Below are 23,068 nucleotides of genomic sequence, written 5' to 3'. Positions count from 1 at the left end.
TTAGTAGTTGTGGCCCGGTTGCGCCTTTTTTAGTGTTTTTATCTTTGTGTCTTTTCCATTGTTGTTCTCTAACTTATCATTGGGGTGTGCATTACTTTACTGCTTTGTCTTTGCTTTTGGTGTATATGATGCCTTAGTAGTTGTGGCCCGGTTGAGTTTTTTTTTTGTGCTTTTATCTTTGCGTCTTTTCCTTTGATGTTCTCTAGCTTATCATTTGGGTGTGTATCACTTTACTGCTTTGTCTTTGTATATGATGCCTTAGTAGTTGTGACCCAGTTGAGCCTTTTTTGTGTGTTTTTATCTTTGTGTCTTTCATGTTGTTCTCTAACTTATCACTTGGGTATGCATCACTTTACTGCTTTGCCTTTGCTTTTGGTGTATTCAATGCCTTAGTTGCCCTGTTGAGCCTTTTTTTTGTGTGCTTTTATCGTTGTGTCTTTTCCGTTGCTGTTCTCCAACTTATCTTTGGGGTGTGCATCACTTTACTGCTTTGTCTTTGCTTTTGGTGTATGATGCCTTAGTAGTTGTGGCCTGGTTGATCCTTTTTCAGTGTTTTTATCGTTGTTGTTCCCTAACTGATCATATGGGTGTGCATCACTTTACTGCTTTGTCTTTGCTTTTGGTGTATACAATGCCTTAATTGTTGTGGCCCAATTGAGCCTTTTTTTTTTATCTTTGTCTCTTTTCCATTGTTCTCTAACTTATCATTTGGGTGTGCATCCCTTTACTGCTTTGTCTTTGGTTTATAGGATGCCTTAGTAGTTGTGGCCAGGTTGAGTCTTTTTTTTTGTGTTATTATGTTTGTGTCTTTTCCGTTGTCGTTCTCTAACTTATCTTTGGGGTGTGCATCACTTTACTGCTTTGTCTTTGCTTTTGGTGTATACAATGCCTTAGTAGTTGTGGCCCGGTTGATCCTTTTTCAGTGTTTTTATCGTTGTTGTTTTCTAACTGATCATATGGGTGTGCATCACTTTACTGCTTTGTCTTTGCTTCTGGTGTATACAATGCCTTAATAGTTGTGGCCCATTTGAGCCTTTTTTATCTTTGTGTCTTTTCCATTGTTGTTCTCCAACTTATCATTGGGGTGTGCATCATTTTACTGCTTTGTCTTTGCTTTTGGTGTATACGATGCCTTAGTAGTTGTGGCCCGGTTGATCTTTTTTAGTGTTTATATCTTTTTTTAAGTGTTTTTATCTTGGTGTATTTTCCGCTGTTGTTCTCTCACTCATCATTGGGGTATGTATCACTTTACTGCTTTGTCTTTGCTTTTGGTGTATACGATGCCTTAGTACAGTGATTCCCAACTGCGGTGCCGCGGCACACGTGTGTGCCGTTCAGCACTGCCCGTGGTGCCACGGGATTTTGCTGTGATTTTTTTTATTTTTTATTATTATTTTGGTTTTCTAAATGTCCCGCCCCGGCCTGACGGCGCAGGGGGGGAAGGGAAGTCTGCGTGCGCACTGCGCACACAGCGTCCCCCTGCGTCTCCCGCGTTCCCCTCCTTCCCCCTCTGTTCCCTGTGTCCCCCTCCTTCACCCTCCGTCTCCTGCGTCCCCCGCTCCCTTGCGGCGCAGTGAGCCGAAAATGGTGCCCTAGGGCGGAACGAGCTGCACCTGCGCCAGACTCCCGTGCCTGCTGTGGGACTGCAAGCTGCGCGGGCTGGCTTGCTTAAGGTACCTACCATTTCCACCCCTCTGTTCACCTTCTCAACCCTGTCTAAACAACCCCCCCACCGTCACCCAGGTACACCCTCTACCCCCCCCCCCAGCACCCATGTCCACCCCCGTCACCCATGTCCACCCCCCCAGTCACCCATGTGCACCCCCCAGTCACCCATGTCCACCCCCCGTCACCCATGTCCACCCCCCCGTCACCCATGTCCACCCCCCCGTCACCCATGTCCACCCCCCCATGTCCACCCCCCCATGTCCACCCCTTCCTGTCACCCATGTCCACCCCCCGTCACTCATGTCCACCCCCTCTCACACGTGCCCCCCCCCACCTATCATCCCCGTCACCCATGTCCACCTCCCCTCTCATCCATGTCCACCCTCCTGTCATCCATGTCTGCCTTGTCCACTCCCCGCTCACTCATGTTTACCCCCCCCGTCTACCCCCGTAGTCACCCATGTCCACCCATCTGTCCCTTTGTCCCCCCAGTCCACCCATCTGTCCCTTTGTCCCCCCAGTCCACCCCTCTCTGTCACTCCTGTCCCTCTTTTACCCCTTTCTCCACCCCTCTGACCCCCTGTCACACATCCCCCCCCCCCCCGTCACCCATGTCCACCCTCCCGGTCACTCGTGTCCACACACCCCCTGTCACCCATGTTCACCTTCCTGTCACCCATGTCCACCCCCTCTCACACATGCACCCCCCACCTATCATCCCCGTCACCCATGTCCACCCCCCTGTCATCCATGTCTGCCTTGTCCACTCCCCTGTCCATCCCTGTCACTCATGTTTACCCCCCCCGTCTACCCCCGTAGTCTACTCTGTCACCCGTGTCCACCCTCCTGTTCACCCATCTGTCCCTTTGTCACCCCAGTCCACCCATCACTCCTGTCCCTCTTTTACCCCCTTGTCCACCCCTCTGACCCCCTGTATCCCATGTCCACCCCCCATCCAACCCTCTGTCACCCCTGTCCATCCCTGTCACCCATGTACACCCTCCATTGTCCACCCCTCTGACCACATCCTTGTCACCCATGTCCACCCCCTATTCACCCCCGTCACCCATGAGCACCCCCCCTGTCACCCATGTGCCCCCCCCTGTCACCCATGTCCACCCCCCCATCACTCATGTCCACCCGCACTCACATGTCTCCCACCTATAATCCCTGTCACCCATGTCCACCCCCCTCTCACCCATGTCCACCCTCCTGTCATCCATGTCTGCCTTGTCCACTCCCCTGTCCATCCCTGTCACTCATGTTTACCCCCCCCCCGTCTACCCCCGTAGTCTACTCTGTCACCCATGTCAACCCTCCTGTTCACACATCAGTCCCTTTGTTACCCCAGTCCACCCCTCTCTGTCACTCCTGTCCCTCTTTTACCCCCTTGTCCACCCCTCTGACCTCCTGTCATCCATGTACACCCTCCATTGTCCACCCCTCTGACCACATCCTTGTCACCCATGTCCACCCCCTGTCACCCATATGCCCCCGTCACCCATGTTCACTCTTCTACACCCTTGTACACCTCCCTTCACCCCTCTGTACACTCCTCTACACCCCTCTGTCACCCATGTACACTCCTCTACACCCCTCTGTCACCCATGTACACTCCTCTATACCCCTTTCATCCATGTACACTCTTCTACACCCCTCTGTCACTCATGTACACTCCTCTACATCCATCTGTCACCCATGTACACTCCTCTACACCCCTCTGTCACTCATGTACACTCCTCTAAACCCCTCTGTACACTCCTCTACACCCCTTTCACCCATGTATGCTCCTCTACACCCGTCACCCATGTACACTCCTCTATACCCGTCACCCATGTACACTCCTCTATACTCCTCTGTCACCCATGTACACTCCTCTATACCCCTCTGTCACCCACGTACACCCATCTGTCACCCATGTATACTCCTCTACACCCCTGTCACCCATGTACACTTCTCAACACCCCTCTGTCACCCATGTACACTCCTCTATACCCCTCTGTCACCCATGTACACTCCTCTACACCCCTCTGTCACCCATGTACACTCCTCTATACCCCTCGGTCACCCATGTACACTCCTCTACACCCCTCTGTCACCCATGTACACTCCTCTACACCCCTCTGTCACCCATGTACACTCCTCTATACCCCTTTCATCCATGTACACTCCTCTACACCCCTCTGTCACTCATGTACACTCCTCTACACCCCTCTGTCACTCATGTACACTCCTCTATACCCCTCTGTCACCCATGTACACTCCTCTACACCCCTTTGTCACCCATGTACACCCATCTGTCACCCATGTACACTCCTCTATACCCCTCTGTCACTCCTCTAAACCCCTCTGTACACTCCTCTACACCCGTCACCCATGCACGCTCCTCTACACCCCTGTCACCCATGCACGCTCCTCTATACCCGTCACCCATGCACGCTCCTCTACACCCGTCACCCATGCACGCTCCTCTACACCCGTCACCCATGCACGCTCCTCTACACCCGTCACCCATGCACGCTCCTCTACACCCCTGTGACCCATGCACGCTCCTCTACACCCGTCACCCATGCACGCTCCTCTACACCCGTCACCCATGCACGCTCCTCTACACCCCTGTCACCCATGCACGCTCCTCTACACCCCTGTCACCCATGCACGCTCCTCTACACCCGTCACCCATGCACGCTCCTCTACACCCGTCACCCATGCACGCTCCTCTACACCCGTCACCCATGCACGCTCCTCTACACCCGTCACCCATGCACGCTCCTCTACACCCGTCACCCATGCACGCTCCTCTACACCCCTGTCACCCATGTACGCTCCTCTACACCCCTCTGTCACCCATGTACGCTCCTCTACACCCCTCTGTCACCCATGTACGCTCCTCTACACCCCTCTGTCACCCATGTCCACTCTTCTACACCCCTCTGTCACCCATGTAAAAAAAAAGAAAAAAAAGTTTGGCGCCTAATAGGTTTGTTTTTCAGGTTTAACGGTGAAGAATTGTGTGTGATAATGGCGCAGACCAGATGGAGAAGAGAAGGCAACGATGCAAATTAGAAAAGACATCATTGGTGAGTTGCTGTGTAAAGCAGCACTTTAAACTACATACCCACTGATAAATAGATACAGTGTATTGCGTTTTTTACTGTTTTTTTTTCTTGCTAGTCAACCTCGGTAGCGGTGCCCCATGGAAAAAAAAAATTCCGAGGTGTGCCCCGACCCGAAAAAGGTTGGGAAACACTGCCTTAGTAGTTGTGGCCCGGTTGATCTTTTTTAGTGTTTATATCTTTTTTTAAGTGTTTTTATCTTGGTGTATTTTCCGCTGTTGTTCTCTCACTCATCATTGGGGTATGTATCACTTTACTGCTTTGTCATTCCTTTTGGTGTTTTCAATGCCTTAGTAGTTGTGGGCGGCCCGGTTGAGCCTTTTTTTTGTGCTTTTATCTTTGTGTCTTTTCCGTTGTTGTTCTCTAACTTATCATTGGGGTGTGCATCACTTTACTGCTTTGTCTTTGCTTTTGGTGTATAAGATGGCTTAGTAGTTGTGGCCCGATTTAGCCTTTTTAGTGTTATTATTTTTGTGTCTTTTCCATTGTTGTTCTCTAACTTATAATTTGGGTTTTGTAAGGACTCACGGTAGTAGGCAGGTAACACATGGAGGTAGTGGATCCGCTGGACCTGTGTGGCAGATAACGCAGGCCGTGGCAGGGAGCGGAGTCTAAGGTGCCGCTGGTTTTCACCAGAGCCCGCCGCAAAGCGGGATGGTCTTGCTGCGGCAAGCGGCACCCAGGTTGCTACCCCTGGCACGACTCGACCACACAGGCAGCTGAGGTGATGCAAGGCACAGGAGGAGTTAGGCAAGAAGTGGTCTGGATATCAGGAGGTCAGGGCTGGCAGCAGTGGAGCGAGGTCAGGAACGTAGCAGGAGGTCAATTGGCAGGCAGCACCGGAGCAGGGTTCTGGTCACCGAGCAGAGGGTAAGGACATGGCAAGGCAAACACAGTATACGCTTTCACTAAGGCAACAAAGATCCGGCAGGGGTATGTGGGAGGTGCCAGTACTTATAAAAAAAAAAAAGTGCAGGTGCAAGACATAATTACAGGCACACTGGCCCTTTAAATCTGAGAGCTCCAGCACATGTGCCAGCGAGGTAGGATGGAGGGGGCAGAAGAGAACGAAGGTAAGTGACGTGCTGGGGTTAGCATGCGGGCACATCCCGCGATGTGAATCCCGGCCATGCCGACTGAGGAGGAGAGGGAAGGAAATCGCTCACGGCCAGCATGTCTGGCTGGAGCGCTTAAGTAACAGGTGTGCATCACTTTACTGGTTTGTCTTTGCTTTTGGTGTTTACGATGCCTTAGTAGTTGTGGCCCAGTTGAGCCTTTTTTGCGTTTTTATCTTTGTGTCTTTTCCATTGTTGTTCTCCCACTTATCATTTGGGTGTGCATCACCTTACTGCTTAGTCTTCGCTTTTGGTGTATACCATGCCTTAGTAGTGACTACGGTCAGTTCTCTGAACAGGTACTGTTATTTGTGCAGGACTCATACGCACAGACAAAGCACTTTTGAGTTTGTACTTAGAAACAGACCAAATGTATTCAATATTAAAGTACGTTTGGTCCGTGAAACACAATGAACCTTGCACGGGTGTGTAGCGGTATACATTAGCGTACTGTTCTGCTCCTACGCCACCAACTATTAGAAAGCAGCGTTGTGAAATGTGATATTTCATTTTTGGTAGCAAGACCCCGTTCCCTCCATTAAACAAAAAAATAAAAATTCAGCCATGAAGGGGTGAAAGGGTTATTACAATTTTCTAACAGAGAAGAGCTATATGTGCATTTGCCTCGAGTGACTAATACTCCGGAGCTGACAGAGTTCCACACGTTTTGCCTCCGACGTTGCAGGAAAATGGCTGCTGGGGAGTGTAGTGTTTGCTGTATTTCCTGTGCTGGGGTCCTGCAGCTAGCGGGAGTTCTGCGGCCTCTCTATACCGCGCTCTCCTAGTATGTACAGTGCGGTGCTTAACCATTTCACGGCCTTACAGGCCTTATACAGCGCGGAGTCCCGTGTACAGTGTCGCATCCAATCTTCACTCGCGCTGGGAACTGCTTAATCACCATTGTACTTCAGTTCCCGGCATGCTCCGCGCGTCTCCACCTTAGTCAGCTGACCCCTCAGCGAAGTGTGGAAACAGAATTGGTCAGGTGACCAGTCCTCGTCCCTTGTCTGCTGCCCCGGCAAACTTCACATACTGCTGCGGCCGGAGTGTCAGCCTGCCAGCCAGGTAAGTGGGGCCTGTACACTGCTTACAACCCCCCAGTGCTCATGGGAGCTGTAGTTCCACTAGCTCTGTAGGTTTATAGGTGACTGGTGGGGGCATAGTGACAGCATACACTACACACAGACTGTAAACCAGTGTTTCCAAACCGGTGTGCCACAGGCTGTTGCAAAACTACAACTCCCAGCATGCCCGGACAGCCTTTGGCTGTCCGGGCATGCTGGGAGTTGTAGTATTGCAATAGTTGACAGTGCACTGGTATGAAAACACTGCTGGAGATCTCTTTAAAAATGAAAGAAGTATTCTGGCTTCTATAGGCAACAGCTCCTCTGCCCCCTGTTCTCCAACCTGTGTCTCGCCAGCTGTTCAAAAACTACAGTTTCCATTATGCATGAGCCTAAGGCTGCTTTCACGCTATAAAATGTTTCCGTTTTAAAAATCTGTTTAACCCCTTAAGGACCGGGTTTTTTTTCCGTTTTTGCTCCTTGCCTTTAAAAAAATCATAACTCATTCAATTTTGCACCTAAAAATCCATATGATGGCTTTTTTTGCGCCACCAATTCTACTTTGTAATGACGTCAGTCATTTTGCCCAAAAATCTACGGTGAAACGGAAAAAAAAATCATTGTGCGACAAAATTGAAAAAAAAAACGCAGTTTTGTAACTTTTGGGGGCTTCCGTTTCTATGTAGTACAGTTTTCAGTAAAAATGACACCTTATCTTTATTCTGTAGGTTCATACGGTTAAAATGATACCCTACTTGTATAGGAATGATTTTGTCGTACTTCTGGAAAAAATCATAACTACATGCAGGAAAATTAATACATTTAAAATTGTCATCTTCTGACCCCTATAACTTTTGTATTTTTCCGTGTATGGGGCGGTGTGAGGGCTAATTTTTTGCTCCGTGATCTGAAGTTTTTAACGGTACCATTTTTGCATTGATAGGACTTATTGATTTATTTTTATTCATTTTTAAATTATATAAAAAGTTACCAAAAATGCACAATTTTGGACTTTGGAATTTTTTGCCCGTACGTACCATTTCCGTATGCGGTGATGCCATATATGTTTATTTTTATTTACACAGTTTTTTTTTTTTTGTTTTTTTTTTATGGGAAAAGGGGGGTGATTCAAATCAGATCTCATGCCTGGATCTCAGGCACTGAGCAGTTATTCGGCGATCGGACAGCGAGGAGGCAGGTAGGGACCCTCCCGCTGTCCTGTAAGCTGTTCGGGATGCCGCGATTTCGCCGCGGCTATCCCGAACAGCCCACTGAGTTAACCGGCAGATTTTACTTTCACTTTTAGCCGCGTGGCTCAGCTCTGAGCGCGCGGCTAAAGGGTTAATATCGCGCGGCGCCGTGATTGGCGCTGCGCGCTATTAGCGGCGGGTCCCGGCTTCACTATGACGCCGGGCCCGCCGTGATATGATGCGGGGTTACCGTGTAACCCCGCGTTATATCACGGGAGCAGGACCAAGGACGCACCGGTACGTCTTTGGTCCTTAAGGGGTTAAAAATGAAAGAAGTATTCTGGCTTCTAAACAGCTCCACTTCCCCCTGTTCTCCAACCTGTGTCTCGCCAGCTGTTCAAAAACTACAATTTCCATTATGCCTGAGCCTAAGGCTGCTTTCACGCTATAAAATGTATCCGTTTTAAAGATCCGTTTAACCCCTTAAGGACTCGGGGTTTTTCCGTTTTTGCATTTTCGTTTTTTCCTCCTTACCTTTAAAAAATCATAACTCTTTCAATTTTGCACCTAAAAATCCATATGATGGCTTATTTTTTGCGCCACCAATTCTACTTTGTAATGACGTCATTCATTTTACCCAAAAATTTACAGCGAAACGGAAAAAAAAATCATTGTGAGACAAAATTGAAAATAAATACGCGATTTTGTAAATTTTGGGGGCTTCCGTTTCTACACAGTACATTTTTCAGTAAAGATGACACCTTCTCTTTATTCTGTAGGTCCATACGATTAAAATGGTACCCTACTTATATAGGTTTGATTTTGTAGTACTTCTGGAAAAAATCATAACTACATGCAGGAAAATTTATACGTTTAAAATTGTCATCTTCTGACCCCCTATAACTTTTTTTATTCTTCCACATATGGGGCGGTATGAGGGCTCATTTTTTGTGTCATGATCTGATTTTCATGATATAAAAAGTGACCAAAAATGCACTATTTTGGACTTTAGAATCTTTTTGCACGCCATTGACCGTGCGGTTTAATTAACTATATATTTTTATAATTTCGACATTTCTGCACGTGGCGATACCACATATGTTTATTTTATTTACACAGTTTTTTGTTTAATGGGAAAAGGGGGGTGATTCAAACTTTTATTATGGGAGGTGTTAAATGATCATCATTTTTTCCACTTTATTTTTGCAGTGTTATAGCTCCCATAGGGGGCTATAACACTGCACACACTGATCTTTTACATTGATCAGTGGTTTCTCATAGGAAACCATTGATCGATGATTCTGCCGCTTGACTGCTCATGCCTGGATCTCAGGCACTGAGAAGTCATTCGGCGACTGGACAGCATGGAGGCAGGTAGGGATCCTCAGGCTGTCATGTAAGCTGTTTGGGGTGCCGCGATTTCGCCGTGGCGATCCCGAACAGCTCCCTGAGCTAACCGGCATTGTTTTACTTTCACTTTAGACACGGCGTTCAACTTTGAATGCCGCGTCTAAAGGGTTAATAGCGCGCAGCACCACGATCAGTGCTGCGTGCTATTAGCCATGGGTCCCGGCCGTTGTTAGAGGCCGGACCCGACCCGCTATGACGCGTTATAGATCAGGAGCGGACTCATGACGTACTGGTACGTCATGGGTCCTTAAGGGGTTAATGTTCCATTATAAAAAAAACTGGCTGTTAGAAATTAAAGTCTATGGGATTTTTACATTATCTGTTTTAACCTGTTATAGCCTGTTAATAAAGGAAATCTGTCATCAGAATCACCCGCACTAAACCTGTTACACAGGCTTGTAGTGTGGGTGATCCTGATTAAAACGCTCCTTACCTGGTTAAAAATGGTTCAGCGCTTCTTAAGATATCTATATTTTTAGTTTTGTTATTCCCTGGCTTGAGACTCAGTGGGAGGTGTTATCATCTGGGACTCGGCCACACGTCATTAAAGCTGGGCGGAGCTGCCGCCCGGCTCATGAATATTCATGAACTTATCCTCGCGGCCCTCCCCACCAGACCTAGAAAAAGGAGCTAGAATGACGTGTGGCCGAGTCCCAGATGATAACACCTCCCACTGAGTCCCAAGCCAGGGAATAACAGAAAACTAAAAATATAGATAACTTAAGAAGCGCTGAACAATTTTTAACCAGGTAAGAAGCGTTTTAATCAGGATCACCCTCACTACAAGCCTGTGTAACAGGTTTAGTGCGGGTGATTCTGATGACAGATTTCCTTTAATAACAGATGTTATTTTGTGACGGATGCACATGTACTATTTCTCCCGTTACTATCTTCTGTCATAAAATAACATCCATTATTGATAACGGGTTAAAACGAATAATGTAAAAATCCCATAGACTATAATGGGATTTTGTTACGGCCGTTTAACGGCCAATTTTCTGATTTTTTTTATAACGGCACATTGAACGGATCTAACAGATACATTTTATAGTGTGAAAGCAGCCTAAGGCTGTCTTCTTGCTGTACGCTGTATCAAATATCTCAATAACAACTTGAAGGGGTTGGGCTAGGTGTTCACAATGCTGTTGTGCTCCTGTTCCCTTCTAGGTCTGCTTGCCACTTTTTTTGCGCTAAACAGCCCCAAAACGGATCCTGACAGACTCTGTTGACTTGAATGGGGTCCGTCGTAGATCCTGGAGTTTAGTGGAGGAAACAAATAGTTCACTTATTTCATTTTCTCTGCTAAACTGCCATCAGAGCTCTACATTACATTACTCTGCCCAGGCTTCATAATTAAAGGACATCTCCAGCGAAAGTTTACTTATCCCCTATCCACCGGATCATGGGGGCCCCAGTTTTCGGACCCTACGCGATCAGCTACTTATCCCCTATCCTGTGAATAGCAATTTTTGCCAGGGTACTACTTTAACTAAAAATAGCTCCCACTCACTTCACTTGTAGCTAGGGAGCACGAGTACCGATACTTTTGTTTATTTAAAGGGTACCCCTGTGGAATACTTATTTTATTTTATTTTTTTTTCTAATCAACTGGTGCCAGAAAGTTAAACAGATTTGTAAATTACTTCTATTAAAAAATCTTAATCCTTCCAGTACGTATTAGCTGCTGAATACTACATTATTTTCTTTTTGGAACACAGAGCTCTCTGCTGACATCATGACCACAGTGCTCTCTGCTGACATCTGTCCATTTTAAGAACTTTCCAGAGTAGGAGAAAATCCCCATAGTAAACATATGCTGCGTGTCCTGGTTATTCAGCATGCTCAGCTGCTGAGCGTGCTGCATAGCTAGGGAGTGGGCACAGGGGAGTTTATCCATGCGGAGAGTGCAGGCGGCTTACCGCACCTCCGTGATACCTGCCTGCGGAAGTCCCGCTGGCAGGTATCGAGGACATTTTGCACAAGTACAAGTACTCGTGCAAATGTCCAGTATTGGTCCCGATACCAGTTTTGGTATCAAGACATCCCAATCTCTGACTGGGGTGGAGACCTCTTTAAAGAGTCACTGCAATTTGTAACCATTTTTAACATGCTGCCCAAATATGTTAAAAGTTGTGACCGCATCAAGTCCTAGTCCTACGGTGCATTGACACCTCGTTTTGCATCGGATCCGGTTTTGTAGCCGGACTGAAAACTGTTCTATGCTGCGGTTTTCAGTCCGGCCACAAAACTGGATATGAGGCAAAATTTTGCCAACTGAAGTAACTATCTGACTCCAGTCGGCGCATTTAAATGAATGAGATTTGGCGCCGGTCCAGCTGGTATACAGAAGCGCCAAATCAGCCGCATCTCTGAAACATGGTGTGAATGCACCCTTATTAGCTACCCTCTAGATCCGACTCATTCACTCCATTATATACTAGGGGGAATTATTTGGATTTGAGCGACAGCAAGGAGGGTAAGTCTGGCTCTAGCTCGTGAACTTTTGATGTGTCTGGGAAAATTACAGTGATGCTTTAAAGGAGTAAATTTGAAGTGATCATCCACTCTGGCTAACATGAACCATCTTATATGACACATGAAGTTCATTTTGCATTCAGATCTGCTTCATTTTTCCACTAGGTGAAGCACATCAGCCCATTCGGACAGAACCACTTGCCGCACTTTAGATGTAGGTCCTGATCATTGGATTGTGTACTGCACTCGGGTATGTATGCTGCAGTGTAGTCAAGGGTAAAAAAGTTCCCATACACTTTAGTCAAAAGTCATTCTACCTTCTGGCTTTGTCTGGATTGGCTGAAGGTCTAAAGAAGTCGTCTCCAGCTGTTGCAAAAATACAACTCCATACGGGCATGCTGGAAGTCCACAGTTAGACCATTGGTCTGAATTGTATGGGGTCCTCCCTACTGACCCCCGACAGATGGTGTAAGAACAGGAAGGTTGGGCATGCTGGATTTCTACTGCCCTACCCACTTGTTGGGCCTGCCAGTGTCTTGCCATTTCCCTGTCTCCTTTGAGAACAGAGAAGCTTCAACCAAAACAGAACAGGTGTTGAAGAAGAAAACTAACAAAAAAACAACCTTGCTATGTATATTTGTATCTGCTGTATACAGTAGTCTAGCTGACTACACCTTTGTATACAACAAAGATAAATGGAATGAAACAGAAGTTTTTAAACATAAACACAGACTGCAGTGTGAACTTAGCCTGAGGCCTGAGCTACACTATGACATTGTGTAGCACTGCTGGTTGATTCTAAATAGTAAGTGACAAATTGACAAAACTCAATGGCCCAGATTTGGCCCGGTCTAAAGTCAAAACTTTGTTGCCAATAGCAAACAATCACTGTTCAGCATTTACTTCTCAAATTGCTGTTAACATGAAAGCTGATGTAAGGTTGCTATGGGCAACAGATGGTTTTCATAAATATGTGCAGTATATGTATTCATTTTTTACTGCAGCTGTCACTCAGCTAAAATCAATCTATAGCACTACAAAATATTGCAGTGTAGCTTAGGCCTAATGTGTACAGGGCTATCAGACCCTGATCTGTTCATTTTGAAAAGGGAAGTCAATATGTACTTGATGTGTAGATAAACTCTGTAGAAGGTACCTGCTGCTAGGTGGCAAAATTTCCTTCTTAGGCCTTGTTAACACTGCAGACATCCAGCCGGCGGAGTTCTACTGTTTTCAATGGGATTTTGCTGCTCTGTGCACCCTGCAGAAATTCCACAGCATTCGACGGAAAGGATGTTTGTCCATAGATTGAGCATGTTCATTCTTTGGGTGACATGCCACCAGACTGCATTACCATCTTTGGAGACTGCTGATGTCTGCACAGTACTACTGCCGTGGCTTCGGTCATGCCTGCTGCAGGCAGAATTCCGCTTGCTAGTTGCCAGCAGTGTTTATCAGCCTATGGGCACCCAAGCTTCTCTGTGTTGCGAATGTTCCCAGACCATTTTCTTACCTGGTGAGTGATAGCTGTAATGTCGAATCCGGATACTTCTAGAGCTGTCAGCCATAGTTGAAAGGAGAGGCCGGTAACACTGGCAATACAGAGCATTCAGATCATGTTAGGTGTCCTGAATGTTCTGTATTGACAATGCTGCCGGCCGCTCCTTTCAACTATGGCTGACAGCTCTAGAAGTATCCGGATTCGACATTACAGAAAAGAGTCTGGGAACATTCGCAACACAGAGAAGCTTGGGTGCCCATGGGCTGATCCACACTGCGGGCAACTAGCCAGCGGAATTCTGCCTGCAGCAGGCATGACTGAAGCCATCGGCAGTAGTACTGTGCAGACATCAGCCGTCTCCAAAGATGGTAATGCAGTCTGTGGTCCGGACCTTTTACAAGCTTTATCTGGGTGCTGCATGGCTGTGACATCAGGTATGTATGGACTCTCTCCCTGACTTCTTTGTGGGCCTGTAAGTAGTTTGATAGCTTAAATGCGGTATTAGACCCACATATCTGTAATGTTGCCATGTGCTTAAGCCATATGGAACAGCTAGATTGTGGCATCTAACACTAGTACAGCTTTACGTTTAGCCTATTGACAACACTAACTGAGGCCCAGCTCAGCCATTGGTTGTCCCAATTCTGCAGTACAATGGCAAGTCACTGTTTTGATATGTCATACAGGGGGGGGATTTATCATTGTTGTCTGTGGTAGGCGTGTTTTGCAGTCAATAATTTTTATCTGTGAAAGTGCTGATTAGAGATGAGCAAACTTACAGTAAATTCGATTCGTCACGAACTTCTCAGCTCGGCGGTTGCTGACTTTTCCTGCATAAATTGGTTCAGCTTTCCGGTGCTCCGGTGGGCTGGAAAAGGTGGATACAGTCCTAGGAAAGAGTCTCCTAGGACTGTATCCACCTTTTCCAGCCCACGGGAGCACCTGAATGCTGAACTAATTTGTGCAGGAAAAGTCATCAACTGCCGAGCCGAGAAGTTCGTGACGAATCAAATTTACTGTAAGTTCGCTCATCTCTAGTGCTGATGTGCGTCAAATTTATGACATGTCACTGAGCATATGATAAATTTCTGTGCAATACACAGCTAGGAAAAATTACCTCAGCTCAGTCACTTTCAAAAGTGGCTGTGATAAGGGCTGTGTGTTGTTGCATTGTCCCCTATGCTGACTCCTATAACTTTCTTATTTTTTCACACATGGGGCTGTTAGAGGGCTAATTTTTTGCACCATGATCTGTACTTCTTAGCAGTACCACTTTTGCGTGTATGTGACATTTGTTCACTTTTTTTGGCCTTATTATGTGATGTGACCAGAAAATCTGCAATTTTGGATTTTATGCCGTTCACTGCAGGGGATCATTAACATAATATTTGAATAGTTCGGACATTTCTGCCTGTGGCGATACCACATGTTTGTATATTTAATTGTTTTTACGGTTTTTTATTCGTAAAGAGGGTTTATTTACGTATTTTGAGGGAAGTAGCTTATTCACATTTATTAAAACTCAGGATGCTGGGAGTTGTAGTTTTATGCCATATAGAGAGACACATGTTAGGGCAGCGTTCCCCAACCTATGACTCTCCAGCTGTTGCAAATCTACAACTCCCAGCATGTCCTCACTGTCAGGGCATGCTGGGAGTTGTAGTCTTGTATTTATAGAAGGAGTCTATTACTAAACTGAGACTTAGCTCCAATTGCAGATAGCGCTAACCCCCAATTATTACCCCGTTACCCACCACCACAGGGGTACTGGGAAGAGTCGGTACCAACAGGCCGAAAAATGTTGCTCCTGAGCCTAGGCAGTAACAGGCTGGCGTTACTTAGGCTGGGGAGGGCCAGTAACAGTGGTCCTCGCCCTCCCTGGTAACATCAGGCTGTTGCTGCCAAGAGGCCCAGAGCATCAAAAATAATAACGCTCCTGGGCCTAAACAGTAACAGGATGGCATTATTTACAATTGTCCTTGCCCTCCCTGGTAACGTCAGGCAGTTGCTGCTTGCTTGGTTGGTATCTGGCTGAGTATAAAAATATGGATAACCTCACACGTTTTTTGCCAGATACCAAGCAAGCAGCAAAAGCCTGACGTTACCAATAACTGTTACTGTTTAGGCCCAGGAGCGTTATTATTTTTGATGCTCTGGGCCTGTTGGTACCCTCTCTTCCCGGCACCCTTGTGTCGATCGGTACCGGGGTAATAATTGGGGGTTAGCGCTAGCTGTTTTTGGGGCTAACGTTAAGCCCCGGCTTAGTAATGGATTCCATCTATAAGACGGCTTCCACTACTAAGCCTCTAAAGTAAATTTAAAAAAAAACACATTTAAAAAACTGTTATTCCAGAAGACGCTCCCCAACAATCCCTCATTAAAGGATATATGCAGCATAAACATTTTTTGTCTCCCTGTGCCCGGGCTGCAATAACAAATAAAACAAACTTTAACTCGCCTTCCTGCGTTGCTCCGGTATAGGGTCCCGTTCCTCCGATGCTGCAGGTCTATGGGCTCAGAACGTAACAGAGCCGTCAGTGTATCGCCGGCCGCAGCGATGTCCCGCCTTGGCCGGTGATAGGCTGAGCGAACTGTCATGTAAAGGAACCCAGCCAGAGCTCCTTTACATGACAGTTTGCTCAGCCTATCACTGCTGACGGCTCCATGACATTCCGAGCCCATAGACGTGCAGCACCGGAGGAACGGGACCCGATACCGGCGCAACGGGGGGAACACAGGAAGGGGAGTTAAAGTTTGTTTTATTTGTTATTGCAGCCCGGGCACAGGGAGACAAAAAATCTTTTATTTTGCATATCTCATTTAACCATTTTATTAATATGAAACAAAAAAATCACTGGTCATCGACCACCGAATACAAAGTATTCCTCTGTATACACGGATCTGAGATAAGAAAGAAAAAAAAACACAGAAAATTGGTAAGTACGTTTATGGCGCTCTCCCCTGGGAAGAACACCCATAAAGCAGTGTTTCTAAACAGGGAGCCTCCAGCTGTTGCTAAACTACAACCCTGATCATTTCCAGACAGCCTTTGGCTGCCTGAGAATTATGGGAGGTGTAATTTGGGACCAGGTCCAGGTGCAATTTGGAATTATGGCTCCGAGCGGAAATATGACGTAGTTTTATATTTCTGTGAGTTGGTCGGCTCTGCTTCCCGACCACCTGCCCGCATCTACCGCCCCACCAGCCCGCTGGCTGTTGCAACTACAACAACAAGCATGTTCTTAAAGTAAGGGCATGCTGGGGGTTGTAGTCCTGTAATAGCAAGCGGGCAGCCGGGGAGCAGAGCTTTACAAAAAGTTGCAGCTGAGACTTTTTGTGTGACCTCTACAGGCAGTTCAGGTCTCACCTGGCGGTGACTTGCGACTTTTTTGGGTAGTTTGCAATTTTTTTTTTGTGCGACTTTCCCACAGAAATGATACAATCCTGACCACTGCATTCGCATTTGGAGATTTCACTGTGAACAGTAACTTCTCACAAATTGGTGGTGCGGTAAAAAGTAATAAATTCCTCCTCCCCGCGGACAAAAATTTGTTTGGCCAACAGTTATTCCTCCTGACCCTTCCCCCATAAACATGCACGCTCAGCTGAGATTGCATGTGTTTGCATTGGAAAGAGGAAAATAAGCCAGCACCAGATGTCTCCACTAGGAAACATAAAAGGCATTCAAACATGCCTGATCGTCTGTCAAGGGGAGTTGGAGCCCCCTATACACAACAGTTAGTGGCTCATACTCTGGGTTCCTATTGTCTGAGGTGTTTTTTTGGCTGACAATGTGACAATCTGACAGTGTCACAAAGTGTTGTGTATACACTGCACCCCATCATTACTGATAAAAGTTCTCCACGACTTTGTGCTCCTCCTATATATTGTATACTAAGAATTCTCTTTTCTTGGCCAAAACATGAACCCAAATTCGGATATATATCAGTCTGTGTTATATACCTGTGTTTTTTATGTTCTACTGTTTTTGCACTATTTTCCTGCAGCTGCTGGCTACAATATCTCATCCAGTTTTATTTACTGCCCCAATCTGAGAAATCTTGGAAAAATGACGCCGGACCAGAAGAAGCTGTTAAACATCTTCATCCTGGGCTTCGCTTTTATGTTTATGTTCACCGCCTTTCAGACATGCGGCAACGTAGCGGTAAGCTGTGCAGTGCTTACATATATAACATTTCTATTCCCTGCTCTACATATGTTAGTATGTTGTACCACTGGAGTCACAATGACTCATTGTATTTCTCTTTCCCTGAATACAATGAGTACTGTATATAATGCTATTTTCTGGTTATTTTGGAGGCAAAATGTTTTTTCAGACAGCATATGGGCAAATAATTAATTGAAAGGGTTCTTCAGGTCCAGTAAAGGAAGCCTATTCATTGTATACTGAAAACTGGCAGACGGTTTGTATATATGTTCATACAGTTTTACAAGATCTATGCTTGCTGTTATTGTGTGGAACGTTCTGTGTTGGAATAAGTCATTCGTGGGCATCACATGACTAGATTTTCACTCACTGAAATTACATAGGGTCTTTTCTCTGTCGCTCTTCATTGGAGGACACCTTATGATGGGTATATGCTCTTGCCACTAGGAGGCGCTGACACTAGGAAAAAAGTCAGCTCCTCCCTGGCAGGATGTACCCGCCCACTGGAAGTGAGGTGACCAGTTTTAGCTAGTGTCAGTAGAAGGCAAGACACAGGTCTTGGAGATCCCCAGACCCGGTCTATTATTTTCTAGTTAAGTATGTCTAGTTAGGTTCTTTTTCGTTTGTTATTTTTCTAGGTTGGGCGACAGGAGCATGGCGCTACCTGATCGCCCACATGCAACAAAGGGACACGGTACATAAGAGTATGGGCCTTCAGCCCCTTATCGCCAATGGCAAGCGCCTGGCGGTAGTACCCTCTGTCCGGGTCTCCTACTTGCCCCTGCCCGTCTCACTATGGCAGCCTGGCGTGATGCAGTGTGGCCTAATGCTGGCTAAAAACTTCAGGGTGACTATATTAGAATTACCGGAGACCTACAGCTGCAACAGCGAGACTCCGGTCCCACGCGGCCGACCGCATCCTCGTTACGAGCACACAGCCCGCTACAAGTTCCCTGGCCCCCCCTCCCAGTGCACCTTATAGCATGTGGCCATCTCCGGGGGTGGTGTTTCTCCAGAGCGCCCTCCTTTCTCTGAGGGCTGAGGACCAAGGACCACTGGTCACTCGGACCATTTGGTGGCCTTTGGCCCCCTCTTGTGGCCATAAATGTATTGCACCCTGGATTTTTTTTCATTGCTTCTTATGAGCTCCCCCTTGTGGAGACCATGCGCTATTACAGCCTTGGTCTGTCACATCTGTTTTTATCAGTTTAGTATCTGCAGGGTCCTTTTTCTAGGGATGGTTTTGGGGGTCGCCTTATTTCCTTCAGTCACCCTGTACGGTGACTGGCTATGGCCTAATTACATTGTCATTTGAGGTATGCCTTCAGTGTATCTGTTTTCTGCTGGGTTCTCACTCTGTCAGGGTGCGTATGCGCACCAACGTGGCGGGTTATTTCCAGGGATTCTTTATCGGGGATATATACAGTGACTGTTCTCCCCTACCACTGAATGCCATACTATGCCCATCGTGCCCACAGCCGACTTTCACTCACTCCCTCCCTTCCGAGACAAGATGCTGGTCGGGTGCCCTTGTAGAGCTTTTGCATCCTGGCGGAAAATGAGGACGCTCTGTCAGGTTCACCAATCATCTATCAAGGGGTGTTCTTGGCTTTTCATAAACTGTGATTCCTCCTCCACAGAATGCCGCATCCGCGGCTAGTCCTCCAGATCCTCATGTTTAGTGCAAGGTCTTCGTCGAAGTATCCCTGCGTGGGCATGGATTCCACCAGATATCATTATGCCAGACTGTAGTCTCACCTGTCACTCAGGCACCCCACTGCTAGTGCAAGGTGTCCACCGGAGGGACCCATTGTCTACTATGGACCCATACCAGTAAGCCAGACAGTGGTCTGCGTGTTTTCTCCGCCCCCTGCCACTCATCACATGGCTGATGTATCTGCGGATGGAGTTCCATCACCCACTGCTTTGCGAGGTATCCGAAGGAGGGACCGTTGTATACTATAGACCCATGACAATAAGCCAGACAGTGGTCTGCTTGGTTTCCTCCACTGCCTGTCTCTCTTCTCATGGCTGATGTATCTGCGTCTGGCGTTCTGGTACCCCACTGCTGCGTGAGGCGTACAAAGAAGTAACCCAGTGTGTCACCTGGACCTTATATGGGGTAATGGAGGATACAATCCCCAGCTACTCAGCCTCCGCCGATCTCCCAGGGTGGCGGGGATACTATCCATGGCTCCAAGGCCGCCTCCTCCCTCCCACAGGCGACAGAGGGGCACAGGGATCACCTATCTGGCATTCCCCTTTTGCCAGTGCCTACTTATTCAGCCAGACTGTTGTCTGCACGGTCACCGCCGCCGTTAGTCTCCCATCTCTGGTCTGCTGCGGGCATGGTCAGGTTTCCCGTACCTCACTGCTGGTGTATGGAATCTGACTTGGGGTCCCCGCAGGTCCTCGGGACTGATGCCAGCCAGCCGGACTTTTGTCTGCTGGGTCTCCTGCACCGCCAGGTCACCAGTAAGGTAAGCCAAACTCCTGTACCTCGCTCTCCATGGGAGGTTTTGAAAGTGTGCCCACGAGTGTTCAGGAACTCTATACCAGTCAACCAGACGTTGTCTGCATGGTTTACTACTATGTCGGGTCAACTACCATACACTTCCAAGTAACTCACTGCCAAGGTGTAGTTCCAAGCAAGTCTCCTCATGTTGCTCCATGGGCCCTATTCAACACACCTCATCCTTTATCAGGTCCCTCTCTACATGCCGGCCGCTCTCTCAACTGAAGGCTGGTAACCCACACTCTGTGTGTGGTTCTGAATGCAGGACCCGGTGTGGCCATGGTCCCTATGCCAGATTTTCTGATCTGCCAGGTCACCTTCCCCATTCTTGTCGCTCCCACGGCTGCAGTCTGGTGATTCGTTTTCCACGTGAAGTTCCAACAGTGTGTCTCCGTAGGTTCATTGTCTGCATGTTTCCTTTCCCATGTACTGTTCATCCTTCATCTCTAACATCTGCAGCCGTAGTCCTGATGTGTGCACCATTAGAAGATTGCATGTGGGTGTTTCCGTCAGGTTCCAGGGACTTTCACAGCAACAGCAGCACTCTGTTCCCCTTTCCGAGGGTGCAACGTTGATCTGCTAGGGGCATGGTTGTGACACACTGTTGTGACATACTGCCGAACTTCTGGATGTCTGCGCTTCCTTTCGCGTCTGCAGCCTGGGTACCTCACTACTCTTGTGCGCTAACCATGTCTGTGTCCCTATGTGTACTAGGCCACTCTGCACGTGTAGAGCCCACCTTACCTTCCTTTCAGCTTGGTGTGCATCAGGCCTCCCTGTGATCTTGTTTCCACAGGTCTACAGCAGTTGAGCACCTCTGTTCTGGCATGGGGCTTGATGGGGCGACTGTCGGTTCAGCCCCTTCCCTATTCCTCCAGGTATCTGTCCAGGGTTCCTGTACAAGGTGGTTCAGACGCTGGCTCTGTTACCTTAGACAACAACCAGGATGACTTCATTGCTGCCCATCTGATCCAGGGTTTCACTACGTTGGGGTGTTCCTCTCAACGCTTTGGTTGCTGTGTGTGTGCTTCTTGCTTGTATTCGCAGTCACGTCTTTGTACCTTTTGCCCAGCACCAGTGTCCACTAATACTGCTCTCCGGGGACACAACTTGGCCTCTCCATACCTTGATATGTTGTTGCAGGGTTCCTGAGGGCTATGTCCATCCAGTACTTTGTCCCCTTGCCTTCGGGCAGCATTCCAACGCTCCTATAGTGCCTGGCGCACTTTGAAAATCCCCCTTCCACAGGGGGTACGGAGATCAAGGAGCTTGGCTGGTCAGTGTTTCATCACGACCACCCCTTGTTTTCCCCTACTCTATATAGGTGGGGTACCTGGCTGGGCCATTGTTTCTTCCTGAGAGCTCTCGGCAGAGCTGCACACTTTTCAGCCTGGCTCTCTTCCTGTTTTTTGGTTATCTACTGCTGCTCATGCAGTCTAGCATTCTCCTCTGTTGGAAGAGTTTATGCACTCATGTATGTGCGCTTCACTGACTCTACGGTCTTCTGGAGCAACCTTTGCTTTTGTTTCCATCTCAATTCCAATCCGGACGGGATGTTGCTTCGGTCTGCTCTGACCTGGGGTTCATGTATGGTTAGTCTCCTTTTCTTGGACACTATACTAGTATGCTTTGGAGTGCCTTCTTTTCTCTGTAGACCCTTCTGGTTCTTTGGACCTTAGTGATGGTTGAGGTCTCGGGCAGGTTAGCCCTCCTGCCCAGACTTCTCCGCGATCCCATTTGTGGGACAGTCAGTCTGTACCGCGCTTCTTCTTGTCTCGACATAGAAGTTTGTCGCCCGGAGGGTTTCGCGGACTTTGGGTTTACTTCCCCTACAGATGTAAGTCTTCCAGGCGACTCGGGAACCTCCAATTCCCATGTCGGTCGCCCCGAGGTTCCAGGATGCCCCTTTTCAGGCCTTTCTCCCTTTTTGGCCGTTATTCCTCCCATCTCCTCCTTCAGGGTCCATGTTTTCCCAAGGTGGAGGGCGTTCCAGTCATCCGGATCATGCTACTCGAGCTTCTTTCACCTCCTAGGTGTTCGCGGCGGTGTTTTGGGGCTGCAGCTGTTTTTGGGCACCAGGCCTCTTTAGAGCTGGTCTCCATCTTTCTTTCTTTTTACCAGTGGTTTTTGGGACTCCACCTCTTGTTTGCCTTCTGCTCGGCGTACGCTGTTCTCCCCTGGCATTGTTTCCGCCATGTTCTCTTGAATTGGTTGACTATGGATGGGGCTCTCTTGTTGCCTTTTTCCATTTTTGTTTCTCAGCCGGACTAGCCCTCTGTCTGGTTCTTTGTTCCTTGGAGTTGATTTCCTACCTCCTCCCAGGATGGTTCCTGTCAATCTGGCTTCCTAGTCCCATTTTCTTTGTTTTCTTGTTTCTCTATATGGACCATAGGTTTAGAGTATCTACATAGGACGGTTTCTTTCTTTTGACATCCTGGATTCTTTCTATGGTCCTTTGGACATGTTCTTTGTTAGCTTCTCCTCAGCTTTGTGACAAAACTGGTTACCTTTCTTCCAGTTGGTGGGTATATCCTGCCAGGGAGGAGCCGACTTGTTTTTCCTAGTGTCAGCGCCTCCTAGTGGCAAGAGCATATACCCATCAGTAAGGTGTCCCCCAATGAAGGCTATGAGAAAGATTTTTACGGCGAGTACAAAAAAATATCCTTTTTCAATGACTGCATGCCGAGATCTTTACAAATCATTTCACTGCATAACATCTCCATATTGTTTCTGCTGTTGAGACTAATATTTCAAGAAATAACACACACGGCCTTCCCATTTTTACTAAAAAGTTTATTTAGCTAGTACTTGTAATTCTAACGGCATCTCTAAAATACAAGATGTTG

General features: G+C 47.5%; 1 protein-coding gene across 3 annotated transcripts in view; it reads left to right on the top strand.

Moving 5' to 3' along the window:
* The first annotated feature begins 4,583 nt into the window (after positions 1-4,583).
* The window catches only part of MFSD11 (major facilitator superfamily domain containing 11), a 76,113-nt gene continuing 57,628 nt past the window's right edge, over positions 4,584-23,068 (top strand). Inside the window, exons 1-3 of one of the 3 annotated variants that reach the window (XM_056549519.1) lie at positions 6,005-6,964; positions 12,204-12,288; positions 17,547-17,704. In XM_056549519.1, coding sequence (XP_056405494.1) covers positions 17,609-17,704 — 96 coding nt within the window. In that variant the 5' untranslated portion in view covers positions 6,005-6,964; positions 12,204-12,288; positions 17,547-17,608. The other 2 variants (XM_056549521.1, XM_056549520.1) reach the window with 2 other exon arrangements.

The sequence above is a fragment of the Hyla sarda genome, chromosome 13 (genome assembly GCF_029499605.1).
Source record: "Hyla sarda isolate aHylSar1 chromosome 13, aHylSar1.hap1, whole genome shotgun sequence".
In the NCBI taxonomy this organism is placed as follows: Eukaryota; Metazoa; Chordata; class Amphibia; order Anura; family Hylidae; genus Hyla; species Hyla sarda.
The sequence above is the reverse complement of the archived record's forward strand: the minus strand, read 5'-3'. Positions and strand labels throughout refer to the sequence as shown.